The 14,131-nt window shown below is 41.6% G+C and overlaps 1 protein-coding gene across 9 annotated transcripts in view; it reads left to right on the top strand.

Moving 5' to 3' along the window:
- The window catches only part of KANSL1L (KAT8 regulatory NSL complex subunit 1 like), a 66,049-nt gene that overhangs the window by 26,739 nt on the left and 25,179 nt on the right, over window positions 1–14,131 (top strand). For 8 of the 9 annotated variants that reach the window (XR_013958227.1, XM_080632095.1, XM_080632093.1 and 5 more), the window contains 3 exons: window positions 2,076–2,273; window positions 4,782–4,903; window positions 9,403–9,604. Coding sequence is in view for 8 of the 9 variants with exons in the window: in XM_080632095.1 (XP_080488221.1) it covers window positions 2,076–2,273; window positions 4,782–4,903; window positions 9,403–9,604 (522 nt within the window). In the remaining variant the exon portion in view is untranslated. The remainder of the gene's footprint in view (window positions 1–2,075; window positions 2,274–4,781; window positions 4,904–9,402; window positions 9,605–14,131) is intronic. The other variant, XM_080632099.1, reaches the window with a different exon arrangement.

Here is a 14,131-nt window from a genome sequence, read left to right as displayed (position 1 = left end):
ATGTTTTCTCCTAGTCTCCACTTCAAAGACTGGGTTGGGGCAGCCCCCCGTATCAATACAGGCTGGGGGATGAAGGGATTGAGAGTAGCCCTGAGGAGAAGGACATGGGGGTACTGGTGGATGAAAGATTAGACATGAGCCCGCAGTGTGCGCTTGCAGCCCACAAAGCCAGTTGTATCTTGGCCTGCATCGAAAGGAGCATGGCCAGCAGGTCAAGGGAGGGATTCTGCCCCTCTGCTCTGGTGAGACCCCACCTGCAGTCCTGCGTCCGGCTCTCGAGTCCTCAGCACAGAAAAGATACAGATCTGTTGCAGAGAGTACAGAGAAGGGCCACAAAAAATGATCAGAGGGCTGGAGCGCCTCTGCTATGGGGAAAGACTGAGAGAGCTGGGCTTGTTCAGCCTGGAGAAGAGAAAACTCTGGGGAGAACTTCTTGCAGCCTTTCAGAACTTAAAGAGGGCCTATAAAGATGGAGAGAGACTTTTTAGCAGGGCCTCTTGCAACAGGATGAGGGGTGATGGTTTTAAACTAAAAGAGGGGAGATGCAGGCTGGACGTGGGGAAGAAATTTGTTACAATGAGGGTGCTAAAACACTGGCACAAGTTGCCCAGAGAGGTAGGTGGTGGATGCCCCATCCCTGGAGACATTCAAGACCAGGCTGGTGTGGTTCTGAGCAACCTGATCTAGTTGAAGATGTGCCTGCTCATTGCAGGGGGAGTTGGACTAGGTGGGCTTTGAAGGTCCCTTCCAACCCAAACCATTCTGTGATTCTAAGTCTTTTTGAGACTTGCTTTCCTTGCATTCGGGCAAGTTGCTGCTGAGGCAAGAATCAAGGTGTGAGTAAAACTACAGGATCCTGAATTTTACACAGCCACCACCTAGCTGAGGTCTGTCTTGCTTAAAGAAATAGCATAGGAGGTTCCTTGTGTTCACACAATGACAGGCTTCCTTGGTTTTAGTCAAATATTCTCACTACAAAGAAAAATTTGAGGCAGTGTAATTGAATGGTCCCATTCTTTCAATATCTGCTCGATAGCTGAGTAACAGTCAGTACTTAAAAGCAAGTAAGCTCTTTCCTTTTTGTTTTGGAAAAAGCCTGCAGAGGTTTAATAGCCTTTTCTAAGTATTAAATTTATTTGCTCAAGATAACGACAAATGAAGGGACTATTTGAGGAACTGGTTTTGACTGTTACAAAGGGGTTTTTTTCTTATTCTTTGTTTAGCATTTGAAGTTGTTAAAACGAACCAAGTGAGATGTTACCTGGGAGTGTATTTGACACTTCTGTTTTTCTAAATCTGTCATATGGAAAACACAATGGGGGCATTCTTTGCCTAGTTCCATTTATGAAACTTTCTTATTTTCCTACCATGTAAAGTTATATTTATCTTATGAGGTGGCATTCTAGACAATAGACCATGTCTGCTACCACATTTGTGCAGATTGTCTTGAAAAGCAATGAGATCGCTGGAATATTTAGGATAGTTACTCCTGTCATTATGAAACTCTAAAAATGCTCACCTTAAAATATATATATCATGAAATTAAATAAAAGGTTTCTGGTTTGAATTATGTACATCTCTGCTACATAACCCCCTCCCAACCTTGATGTTTTGCTTAGAGCATGGGTGGAAAGAAGGAAAATAGAGCACTTTAAAATGCCTCTGCAGAGTTTATTGGCTGCAAAGACTATAACTAACTTCATATCCAAGGGTGGCCGTTCCTTACAGAAAAACCTCTTCTTAAATCAGCAGGCAAATGATCATATTGTTGCTCTAGTAAGTATGAGCTTTTGATTTGAATTTTGGCACAGTTGTTGAAGCAGTGGTACAGCACTTAGGGTGATTGCTGATCTGAGGAGTAGTACATATGGTGCAGCTTTTCATTAATGAAAACACCTACCATTCCTATATTTTAGTTATGAAGTGTATTTAAAATCTTTAGTTTGGTAGTCTACGTGTTCCAAAGAGTTGTTGGAAGGATTTAAGGTGGATGTGCCTGGTTTGATTGCCCCTTTAAAATTATTTAGGAGGGTTAATCCGTTGTCAACCAACTGTGTTCAATTGCTGTTGTCTAGGGGATGGTGATCTTAGAAGAATTCCCATTTCCAAAAGACATTTTGAAGAAGCAAATACAATTGACAGACCAAGAAGCTATATTAAACGCCACAGGGAATTCGCAAGCTGCCATTGAGAGACAGGATTCTTTGCCGGAGCATGACTTTGAAATGTCACCCAGCAGTCCTACCCTGCTCTTACGAAACATAGAGAAACAGGTAAAGTAAAATGAGAACTGAATGGTCAATGGAGCCAAATGATTTACTTCAGAAATAGGGCAGGTTCCATGGTGATGACTTCCAAAAAGGAAGATATTTTGCAGTCCCGAAGTGGGTGCTGATGAATTGAAGGGCTTAAATAACTACATTGTACACCAGGTTTACAAATTAAGCTTTTACTTCTGATGTGTCTGTGTTACCGCTTTGTTTCCATCAAAGTGGCCACATAACTACTTCTAACAGCTATCCGCAAACCTGCCTCTGCTGTATAGAGGCAGTGGAGAGTTACCACAGATTGTTTCAGGAAGTACTTTGGTGAGATGAAAGAGAAAAGCTGAAGATGGAGGTATGTTGCACTTGAAACAAACAAAAAGCCCCAACAGAATGTAATTGTTGGTCTACCTTTTCAAGCTCCAGCTCAGAGCTGAGGAATTCCAGGTACTTAACAGGCATAGCTTCGGGTGGAGTTGTGGGTCACCGTGTTCAAAACAAGTCATTTCCAAGGTTAATTCCAGGAAGTAGGATCTAGACTCCAGCAGGGCTTTCTTTTGCTAGAAAGTACATAAAGAATGTGGTAGGATCACATTGCTGAAGGAGATAGAGGAAATTTGGTTTCAGCATGCAGATAGTATAAAGCAAACCTGGCAAAGCCAGTGTGGTGCGTTAGTATGTTTCTCTGTTGCTGTCCATGAATTCTTGGTCAGAGACACGTTTTTTAAATGGGGTAAAAGTAGCTTTAGGTACTAATGCTTGTTCCTGGATCTCTGTGCCAGTTTTTCTTATTTGATAGTCACACTTTTCGGTTCTTAAAATGCGTCCCCTGTCCGATAGATCTTACCCACGACAGACAGGAGTGAGGAAGCAATGATATGGGACATTTATATGCACAGTGCTGGCAATTAATTGCACAAGGTAGACTAGGGAGCATTTTTAGAATGTGGTGAATGTCCCCTCATTAAGTGATTACTTGGAGAATTAAATGCACTTTTCAGTAAGACATTAGGCAAATAGTGGTGTGTTTCCTGGTCCCCAAGTAGTTACAGAGGTCCAAGAACTCTGATGATCTGAAAATTACTTGGAAGTAAAGGTGTTCATTTGATGCATCTCACAGATTGCATCAGATTTCTTTCCCTTACACTACAAAAATCTTCGGGATATGATTTGCTCTCTGAGTCCCAGTTCTGTAAATTAACTTGAACTCTGAAGGGCTGAGTTTCTTCTTGCTCAGTGTCAGGAGTAGCGATGCTGTAGGCTGGAGAACATCCATAGATATTGCCCCAGAATTCTTCAGTCCTACGTTAAAGTATTTCCATGTTAAAGATAAGTAATTTTACTTACGAACAAAACCCAAATCATAAGGAATACAAAGTGACTGAGCCTGGCAATTTTTATTCATACTGTTTTTCAAGTCCTTTTCATATCTATGCAGTGTTTTAAAATCATGATTCTTTTTAACCTGACTGAACAGAAAAGACAGTAGTTGTAATGAAATGGAAAATCAATTTTTCTGCCTCTTTCTATATAAATGGTAGGCCCTCAAAATGTAAAGAAAACTCACTGGGTAACCTTTAGCAATTCTTGTTTTAAACAATCTTTGTTCTGAATGAAAATCCTACCAAGTTCTATAAATAAAGTGTGCCTTTTCAGATACATTCAATTTCTGTTTAGTGTGCAGAGTGCAGTTTCCTCTAAGGAAGCTACATTTATTGTCAGAATAGCCTGTCAGGTTTGACGTTTAAAACAAAAAAAAAATCATTGTGAAATGTTAATCTGGAGGCAGTCCACAATTCATTGCTTTATAAGGAGTAACTCTTAATCTTAAAAATTAGCTGCATTAGTTATAGGGCAGTTCTGAAAGTCTGGCTTTCTATAGGGTGGCGGCTGCTTCTTGCTGTTCTTGAGGATACCAGAAGATTTTAGCCATTCTGTCTGTAGTTACAATAGTCCTCCTGTACTTACAGTTCCTTTTATACAGACACCTTTGTCAAACTACAGTGAGGAATGAAGAGGAGTCTTTTAACAAGAGTTTTACTTTGAGTGAACAAAATGTACAATGAGTAGACAGCAGACTGTTTTTTTTTCCCCTATTGAAATGCTTGTTGAATGGCCAGTTAGCAGCTCTGGGCTGCAACTGTTGTGATATCTGCTGTAAGGTTTTCTGGTTCCTTTTGCCTTTTCACAAATGTTTGGTTAAGTGCTAAGATGAGTTACGTGTTTTGTGTACTTCATCTTCAGATGTCCTTGGCTGTTGTTCAGGGCTGTGTTGGTTTTCTGTTGTTGTCGGGGTGTTTGGGGGCGGGGGGGGGACTGTATAGTTGAACATAATAATTGTGAAAGAAAAAACCATGCCACACTTGATTATTCACAAGAAACTAAATATCATCATTCCGTGATGTGTGCAGCTGGAATCCTAAGTAGGAAAACAACAAAAAGAAGCCTAGGACCTTTGAGCTATTGAGTCTGGAAAAAAGTCTCACTGCCTTTTATTGTTGTTTTACTCTTTTCCAGAGTGCACAACTGAGCGAAATCATCAGCAGCCTGATTGCTCCACTCAATCTGTCTCCGGCTTCTTCATCTCTTTCATCCAAGGCCTGTAGGCACAGACAGCTGGTTAATGGCATCTCCTTCAGGTGGGTGACAGGATGTTACCTCTTTCTTTTCTTATTTTTTTGAGAATAACTTTTGTTAAAGTTATGTAGCTAGAACTGATCATTATTCCAGCAGTAAATCAGGAAAAGAGCACTCCTTACTGCCAGCTTCGAGAGAAGTCAGGTCCTGCTGGTAAGGTTGAAAGTAGTAGGGTTTTGTTTTGTTCTTAATGACAGCAATGCAGTGCTGGGAAGATGAATATATCCATGAAGTAGTGAAAGGATACAGTAAGTAACACACTGTTTCTGATGATTTCAGACGTAATGGATTCTGTTTTGACAAGTGCAACTTTATTTCTGGAAAAGCAATGAATTTAGACTTTACTAGATTAGTAGAATATGTCAGTTTTTGTGGTAGCTACATAAATTTAAGCACATCAGTCTTCAGTACAAGGCCAAATTTTGTGTTTGCCAGCTACTTTTTCAGGAATGTGGAGATAGCATTTTTCCAGTTGTGGTCTTTTGTTCTTGATGGATGTAGCAGCTTGAAATTAATACTGCAGACAAGTGTTTCTCAGTGCTACTCCATACTTCTTAGTAATTCCATTTTTTATTCAAAGGTTTTGAAAGAAGAGTACAGGCTGTAATCAGTATTAGTCTCAAAACAGCATTAAGGTAACTGAGTATAGTTCTGTCTTACAAAAGACCTAGGTTTGCTGGATATTTCTCCTGAGATATTGGTAATGCAGTTTTTGAGGATGGAGGGGTTGCTGTTATTCATAGATCTTGAGATCAGGTGGATGAAGACAGTGTTCCCTACTAGAGCTGGGGCTTTCTGGCAGTCTGTGCAACAGAACATAATTCCCTGGCTCCCGGCTCCAGGAAGAGCTGGCCATGCCGTCTGTTTCAGCAGCTTTGCCGTAGCCTCCCTAAAAGAGATTATAATGAGCAGCTTGGATGGGCAGCTTCTTTAACTGCCGTCTGTTCCAAAGCGATTGTGTGACTGTGCCCTGAATTTCAGGATGAAGGGGTCCTGTCACGTAGCAGTCATGAGCCCGATGTATCACTTGTTTACAGATAACGTAGGGGAAAATTGGAAGATTCCTCTGAGTTTTGGAATAAAAATAGCCCTGAAATAGGAGCTGCCAATGGAGATGGGCATGTGGAAGAAGAGAGTCATTTAGGCTCTTAAAAGCCTGACTCTGTCTCAAAACAGATGAGAAAGGGTTCCTGCTTTTTGAAATGTTTTTGGGAGTGTGTGACGTTGACTTCATGATTAGGGACTCTAATGATGTAACTTGAAGCCACTTCTTGCCTGATCTATCAGGCACCGTGTTCAAAATCAGTCGTCCCATTTTATGACCAGCACAGCTGTTTGCTCATGGGCCAGTGTCTCCAAGGCTGGTTGTTTTCTACTTGTGACTTAGGAAGGCCCAAAGAAGTCTGCAGATAAATACTGTTCATTAAAGGTGGTAATTAAGCACGATACCGAGTAGTTATGAGACTCATGCAGGGAAATTCACTGCTGCCTATTTCGTGGGGTTTTGAGTGTTTCGGTTTTCTGTGGTATTTTGTTGTAGCAGTCTTGTGTGCAATTAGTTGGGAAAGTTATATACTGCATGTAACTTCATTTCTTGGCTGCTTCTCTCCTCGCTCTTTCTAGAGCTCACTCTGACTGTGTTAAGGGCTTGAAAAAATAGAAATCAAAATCAAGTAGAGAATAAGGTGATTTTTTTCTTTTTGAATAGAAAAAAAAATGGGTGATAGTGATTTTTACTTAAGTAAATTCTTGAAATTAGTTGTAGGCTTTTGATGTGAAAGATAGAATAGTGCATGTTTAAGGCAAGTCTCAGCATGAGATGCTTTGAGGTTGGTTGATTGCAGTATGTAGTTGGTTACTTGGGCTATTTATTCCCAGTGGAAGTGGAGGTGCGTGTATATTTCCTGGTTGATTAATTGTGGGTAACCTTGAGTTGCCATTTGTCAAGGTCTAATTTAATTAGTGGCTTCATTTTCTTATGTAGCTTTTCTCTGCTCAATTGAGTCTAGATGCCAAGATTAGCAGGATGGATTGTATGAGAGTAGATGCTCATAGAAGCAGTTCCCTAAGCTACTGATAACCACTTTCTTATGAGAGGAGAAGAATGAAAAACTGTATTACTTCAGTACAAATAGCGCCTGTGTAATGGTTTGCTGTGTATGTGTGTGAGTAAGGTCTCTTCTCCGTAGCTGGCTACAGAGCGAGAAAGGCCGACCTATGAGCTTTGAAATGAGGGTTTCAGCAAATGAATGAATTCTGCGTCTGGCAGTGGTTCATTTGACTGTTCTGGAGAATCACAGTTTGAGAATCACCCAAACTAAGATCAGAATAAATGGAGAACTCAGACCTTGACTGGAAAGCCTATTTACACAAGTGTCGGGAAAACTATACTGCTGTGTACTGGACCTTCAAGCCACAGAGCTGAGATCTCTGCTTTGTCTAAAAAGGGAGCTGTGCATTACTGTAAGGCACAGGAGGGTAGAGCAGCTGGCAGAGACTGAAGAGAGATTATCAAAGATCTGGGCAGACCACCAGAACAAGAGCAGGGATCACAATAGTTGAGGAGCCAAACTAAGGAGCTCTTTGTGATAATTTAACTGTCCAAGTTGTCTTTCTTGTAAGAGGGAGATAAGGGGAAATCTAGAAGTTGAGCTTGGCACAGTCTGACTTTGTAGAGAAAATGCTTTTGAGAATTCAGAGAAAGTATTTTAAATCTCTTCCATGGGCTTCAAATGTTGTATTTCTTTCCCAAGCTTTCAGAATGGTGTTAGCTTTAAGAATGTCATGCTTCAGTATCTGGGGCTTTTTCTTGGCACTTACTAATATGTTCCTTTAAATACTTTCTACCATCCCTCTTTTAATTAGCACCTTTTTTTCATTGAGTCTCTGTTGCTTATTGAGATTGTTCTGATGTGTCAGAAGGACAACTCAGATTCAAACCCATCAAACCTTATTACCACACCAGCACAGCATGGGATGGTGTTTAATCACACTTCCATAACAGGCACTTCTACTTAATCAAAATGTGCTGTTAGAAGAGTACTGCTGGTCAAAAAAGATCGATAAATGGCCTTGTCATGAATTCATTTTCAGATTTAATTGTCTTCTAACTTTACTAATAATAAGGCCATGACTTGCCAGATAAAGTTCATAAGAGAAAACAATCATTTGTGCAGACAGATGACCTGCTATGAACCAAGGCCAAAATTTCTCCTATACTTGCACTCCTTAGGCAGTTAACAGTACAGTCAAGGTCTTCAGTACTGTAAAAATAGATGCACACTTGAGTGCTATTTGCAGCAGGCCTTCAGCTTTGCGGGCAGATGTTGCTGCAGCAACAAAGTAAAATGAGGATACCTATAAAAGTGAAGTGTGTTCTTCCCATGGAGTCATTCCCACCCAAATGGAAGGGTATTTTGAGTTTTGCCTTGCAGTGTTCTCTGTTCTGGTGAGGAGGCAGGCGATAGATTAGTGACAGTTATCCAAAGGTGTTACACATAGATGCATAAGGTTTTCTACTGCTCTTGGCCCTGTTTGTCATATAACTTTCATGATTGCATACTGTATTACTATGGATGTGAGTACAGCAAGTGTATGTGTAGATAAGGTTGTGGAAGGATGATGCTGTAACACTGAGGGGGGATTTGAAAGGGACAGACTTGAGGAAATGCAGGGAAGAGTGAGGTTTAAACTTAAAATGAAGCTTTTCATGTGTTCATGTAGACCCTGTCACAGTGTGACTGGAGCTGAGCTTGCATTCTTCCAAATTCTCTGGATCTAACCAGCTTCTAGATTGTAAAGACAGACAAACAGGCTGGGTTTTCCTTCTTCCTCAAGAGCTTCACACAGGCTGGGCTTGGGCTCTGTTGGAGAGCTCTATTGGCACAGCCCTGGAAGTGAAGTTTAATGGCCTTGTGTTGGCTCAACTAAGCATGCAGAGTTCTTGATTTTGATACAAATGCTTCACAATGAGTTGCAACCCCTACACTGAATAGACACTGGTTTGTAAAGCTTTACATAAGTTTCAGCTTAGAAAATCTTGAAAGTATTAGGGCAGGACTCAAGGTCTCCTTTATGTTCACATGACTGCTGTCTTGAATGGAATGTAAGTTTGTAGGGAAATATTATATATTGCAACATATTGCAATATATTGCAACATATAACTCGTGTTAGAAGTGTTAGAAAGAGAGCTCTTGAATTTGGAAAACCAAAACCCACGATATGCTCGAGAGCTTCACTTAGTTTTGACATTTGTTTCCCCAAGCAGAAAGGTGATCAAGAATGATGAGCTTCCTCTCGTGACCTAACACAGAATTAATCAATGAGCAAACAAAGCACATGCATGGCTTCCTGAAACAGTGTGCTAAAACATTTTAGTGTTTCTAAAATTCTCTCAGAATGAGCTAGCTAATGTTGATCAGTGTATGAAATCTTGGCCTGTGCATATGGAGCATATTTAACTTTTTGTATTTCCTGTCTCCATTAATCATGAAATTACAGAGCTTCAGACAACAGAGAGGTATCCTCTTCGGGCAGCTGGTTGCTTGATCATCAGCACATCAAGAAAAGAAGAAGAGACAGGACAAGGCTAAGACCTGTCACTGTGGCTAGTGGGAGCACATCTGCCCGGACAAGGCCACTTCATAGTTTCCAGAAGAGGAAACTCTACAGAATGCACGGTGCCTGTCACTGGAATCAACAGGTAAGCCCTTGCCTCTCTCTTCAGGAGACAAAACCAAAGAATCCAGCTGCTAGAGGCTGCATGTGTCTTGTCTGGTATGTCAGAAGAATAATGCATGCTGTGCTGGTTATTTGTTATGTTCAGGGAGCATATATATATGTGATGGGAGTACTGGATGTGTCAGCAGGAGCTCAGAGTTAATGAGTTGAACATAACAAATGAAGATGGCTCAGCATCCTGCTTATCAAATCAGTTTGTTCTATAGCTATTGTTAAAGCCTTTGTACAGTGTGTAAAGGACAGCTCGAGAGCTTCCTTGGGAGGCTCGTCTGCTGAGGAAACACGCTACAGCGTAAATCAGCTGCCTGCTTGTTTTCAGCATATTTATTTTAGCTACAAGAAAGTTTACACAGCTGCTGGCACATTATTTTCTAGGAAATTAAATTGCAATATCTTAATCTTGTTTCCGGTTTTGCTGTTTCTGATTAGTTACATTGCTTTTTTCATTGCACTTGATGGATGCTTTAAAACTCTGAACATTTTCTGCATTACAAAGGAATTAATGTTTTAAAATGGGGAAACAGACATTGTTATGCAGGGCAAGGCATATCTGTTCATGTCTGACATGAATAGCGTATTGCTGGTAAGGATATACAATGAATTTAGCTGTGGTGCTTAAAGCAGCAGTTCAATTTGGGGGCAGAGATGGCATGAACTCATTCTGTAGAGCAGTGTTAATCCCAAGCGGTTTTAATGTCTCAGTTTTTGCTTTACCTTTTAAAAGTGGGTTATGTTGAGAGAAATCTCCCTGTCTCCTCAGCTGACTGCCTAGGATTTACCAAGTGTGCCAGTGGTCTGGGGAGAAATTTCCCCTGCGAGGCTGTTCCGTGTGAGTGTGCTGACTCAGCATCCTCTGCAAAATTGCACAAGTGTCCTAGTTTTAGCAAGATAGCTTATTGAAAACCTGTCCAGTCTCTTATTAGCCTGACTTCCCAGCTTCCTGGCAGTGGGGCTTAGAGACCTGGCAGTCTGCCTGAAGGGGTTGATGGTGGGGGATAGGGGTGGAGGGTTAGCATTTGAGAGCTCTACCTCCAAGACATTTAGGCTTTTCATCTTCCTTGCATTAACCAAGGAGACTGTTAGTGACTCAGACTCCCTTGTTTCCCATTCAATCCAATCCATGTCCTGTTAAAGAGTTTTGGGGCCTTGTTCCCTTCCTGGTGCCTCCAGTACCACAAGTCCTTCTATGAAGAGTGCTCCTTGGCAAGAGACTTCAGGACTTTCCTTTCATTCTGCTTAAACATAAGGGGTTTCCACTCCAGGTGCAACTTCTAAATAATAGGCTCTTCTGAAAGCCTGCATCTTGCAGGCTCAAGTATCTCATATTTCTGCAAGCACTGCCTATGTCTCTGTGTTTTGAAAAGCTGGGCCAGAGTTAGTGCAGTTCAGAGAGTAACAGCAGGAGTATGTGAAGGGAAACTTCATTTCTGCAGCCTGACAGCAGGAGTTCAAAGCAGAGCTTACATTTTTATCTTCAACCAGCCATAAAGCTGAGCTGCTTTGCACACTCAGTAGTTTACCTTGACTCGTAGACTAGAAAGATATATTTATAATGTACATTTGGTTGTAGATTGCAATAAAAAAGTGCCTTTAAGTTACTAGTTAAGGCTTCAAATATAGGAGCTGGTGCAACTGTGTGTCTGCCCCATGCTCTTGACATTTCTAATGCTGGGTTACCATATGCTAAACCACCTCCAGTGTCTCTGTACTGAAAGTGCAGAGATGTCCCAAAGACCATGTGGTAAAAACTGCTGTAAGGAATGCTGTTTATGCTTACTGCAGCTCTTGGCACAAAAACCTGTGTTTCCAGTCTGCTTTCTAATGTCCTTTCCATGGGGAAGTTAACCAAGAGGCAACATGGAGAACTGTGTCATTGCACTGCAGATATATTCTGCTTGGAGAAAATAAGAGGTGGTGGCAGCGATCGACCTGTCAGCTTCAGACTTTGTGCAAGTGCCAAACTCAATTAAAGTTTTCAGAATTAAGGTAAAGCAGTGAACAAAGCCTCTTACACAGTGTTGGTTAAAAACAGAGTAGCAGGGATCCTGCTGGGGCATAAAGTGATAAAATTGATCTGGACGTTTCAGCACATTCTGACAGTCAAACCTAAATGGGTATCGAGTCTTTGAATTAAGTGCCATCATCAGTGTATATTTTCATTCAGGAACTCTTATTCTAGTAGGGCTTGTCTCTTTCTTAGTACTGCACTTGCTACACTTGGTTACTCAGCTGTTGATGAGATTGCTCAGCTTGTAATGGAAAAACACTGGCTATCAGCTCAGGCTGACTGCTACATTAGACAGATGTCTAAGGGTAAGGATGTAAAATGAGGAATGGCCTCTGAGACTGATACCTAGTTTTCTTTGAAAATGCATTTATATTCCCAACCGTAACCCAGCAAATTTCCTCTAGCCCTTCACAGGAAAAGGAGTTACTTCTCAGCAGCATGCAGAAGAGTTGGATTTTTAATATAGTATTAGTGTGGCATCTCTAGCAAGTGCTTCTCCACTGTTTCATCAAGATTAACATTTATAGCCGCTGGCCTGTGAGGACCCCCATTTCTTTAAGGTCACTGGCCCGAGAACAAGCTGGAGGTAGGGCAGACTTGCTTGCCACCTGCCTGCAGCAGATGTGAAGTTAACAGAGACCTGCTTGCCAAAGCCTGAGGAGAAGATTGAATCTTCTGAACATCACAGCTCCTGCGTCAGATTCCTCTTGGTGCCTGGTTCAAACAGCCAATGAGCGAGTGCCTGGCAATGCTGATGGGTGATGCTGCTCTGCAGAGTAATCTGAGCAAGACAATCATAGAATCATAGAATAGTTAGGGTTGGAAAAGACCTTAAGATCATCTAGTTCCAACACCCCTGCCATGGGCAGGGACAATAACTAAAGAGTTCTGACCAGGGAATCACAGCAAACTGCAGGCTTCCCATGTGTGGACGTTTAAGAAAATGCTGGGAGAGCTTTGAGGACTTTGGAGGTTTGGGGGTGACTGGTTGTACCCTTTGTGCTTTGAGTGGCATTCAGAGTGTTGTACTCCACATCTGTTCAGATTCATTTGGAAAGCTCGTCTTTCTCTCCACGCCCCAGCATCCATGTTAGGAAAAGCAAAGTCTGAAACTGTGAACTGCTATCCCATCTGCCAGTTCATAAGGTCACTGGGAAGGCAGCCACATTTTTCCTCTTATCTACTGCCATGCCACATACATTTACAGTGCTGTCAAAAGTTTGAGTATTTAGTGACCTAGTAGCCTCCCAGTGCCTGTTGAGAGATGCCCTACATTGTCCTCTGCTGTATTTCTTTTCTGAAGAGGGCTGCTGTGCTAGTAAAATAATGCTTACACACTGTAGTATCTAAAAAAAAATAGAACTCCACGAAACTGTAGAAGACCTGGAAGATCTACAGGATAGTTACACTGCAGATAAATAAAACAGGATGCAGGGTGTTTGGTTTATCTATCACCATCCAGTATCCTCAGGAACTTGAAACATCCTTTGGGGCCAAATCCGCTTGTCCCCTAATTCGGAATGACTTACGTACCACAGATGATCTGTGAGTCATCTTTTGGCCGTGGAATCTGTTTTGTATCTTTCTTCTTTCGTTATCTAAATAGCTTGGGAAGAGCTTAGGCCATTTGTTGATTGTGAGTCAGTGCACAAACCCCTCAGAATAACGGACATGCACAAGAAACCCTGGGATTGCAGTCTGTGCTTCTGTCTAGAGGACATGATTGTAGTGGTGCCTTTCTTCGTTGTGATTTTTGAATGAATATTAAAACTTGTGAGCAGGATAACACAAAGGAGTAAACTGCAGGCGTGGTCTAGTAGGAGGACAGGTGCTTGCAGGCAGGGGTTGGAAGTCTGAGAGTGCCGGATCAAAATGCTGGATCTGCCATTCATTTGCATTGTCACAGCTGCCAAGTCAAACAAGCTCTGGGTTATTGTCTCTTCCTATAAAATCATGGAATTAACTGGGTTGGAAAAGACCTTTAAGATCATCAAATCCAACCATTACCCCAGCACTGCCAAGGCCTCCACTTAACCATGTCACTGAGGGTCTCATCTTCACAGCTTGTGAACACTTCCAGGGACGGTGATTCCACAACTTCCCTGGGCAGCCTGTTCCAATACCTGATCACCCTTAATGTAGGATAACACTAAGAAAGAAGGCCAAGAAAGTCTGTAAGTAGCAGGTCAGTGTCAGAACTTTAAAACATAAGCAGCAATTGAATCATTTCCCAGCGGTTGTTGCATTTATAACTGCAAACCTCCTGAGTGCTTCTGCAAATGCCTTTCCTATAAGGAAAACGTGTAGTATCCCCATCTCTGGCTATTTTTTGCCTAAACTTGAAGGAACTGAATTATCTGTGAGATAGTGAAAGTTCCATTAAGTTTGTTTAAAAGCAGACAAATGCTGTTACTAGTCAGAAACCCTCAGAGAGGTATTTGCCTAGCTGATATGCCCTGAAGTTTTCTTTTCTAGTGTTTT

The sequence above is a fragment of the Psittacula echo genome (assembly GCF_963264785.1).
Source record: "Psittacula echo genome assembly, chromosome: 20".
Taxonomy (NCBI): domain Eukaryota; kingdom Metazoa; phylum Chordata; class Aves; order Psittaciformes; family Psittacidae; genus Psittacula; species Psittacula echo.
Note: the sequence above shows the minus strand (reverse complement) of the source record. Positions and strands in the feature narration are given on the sequence as shown.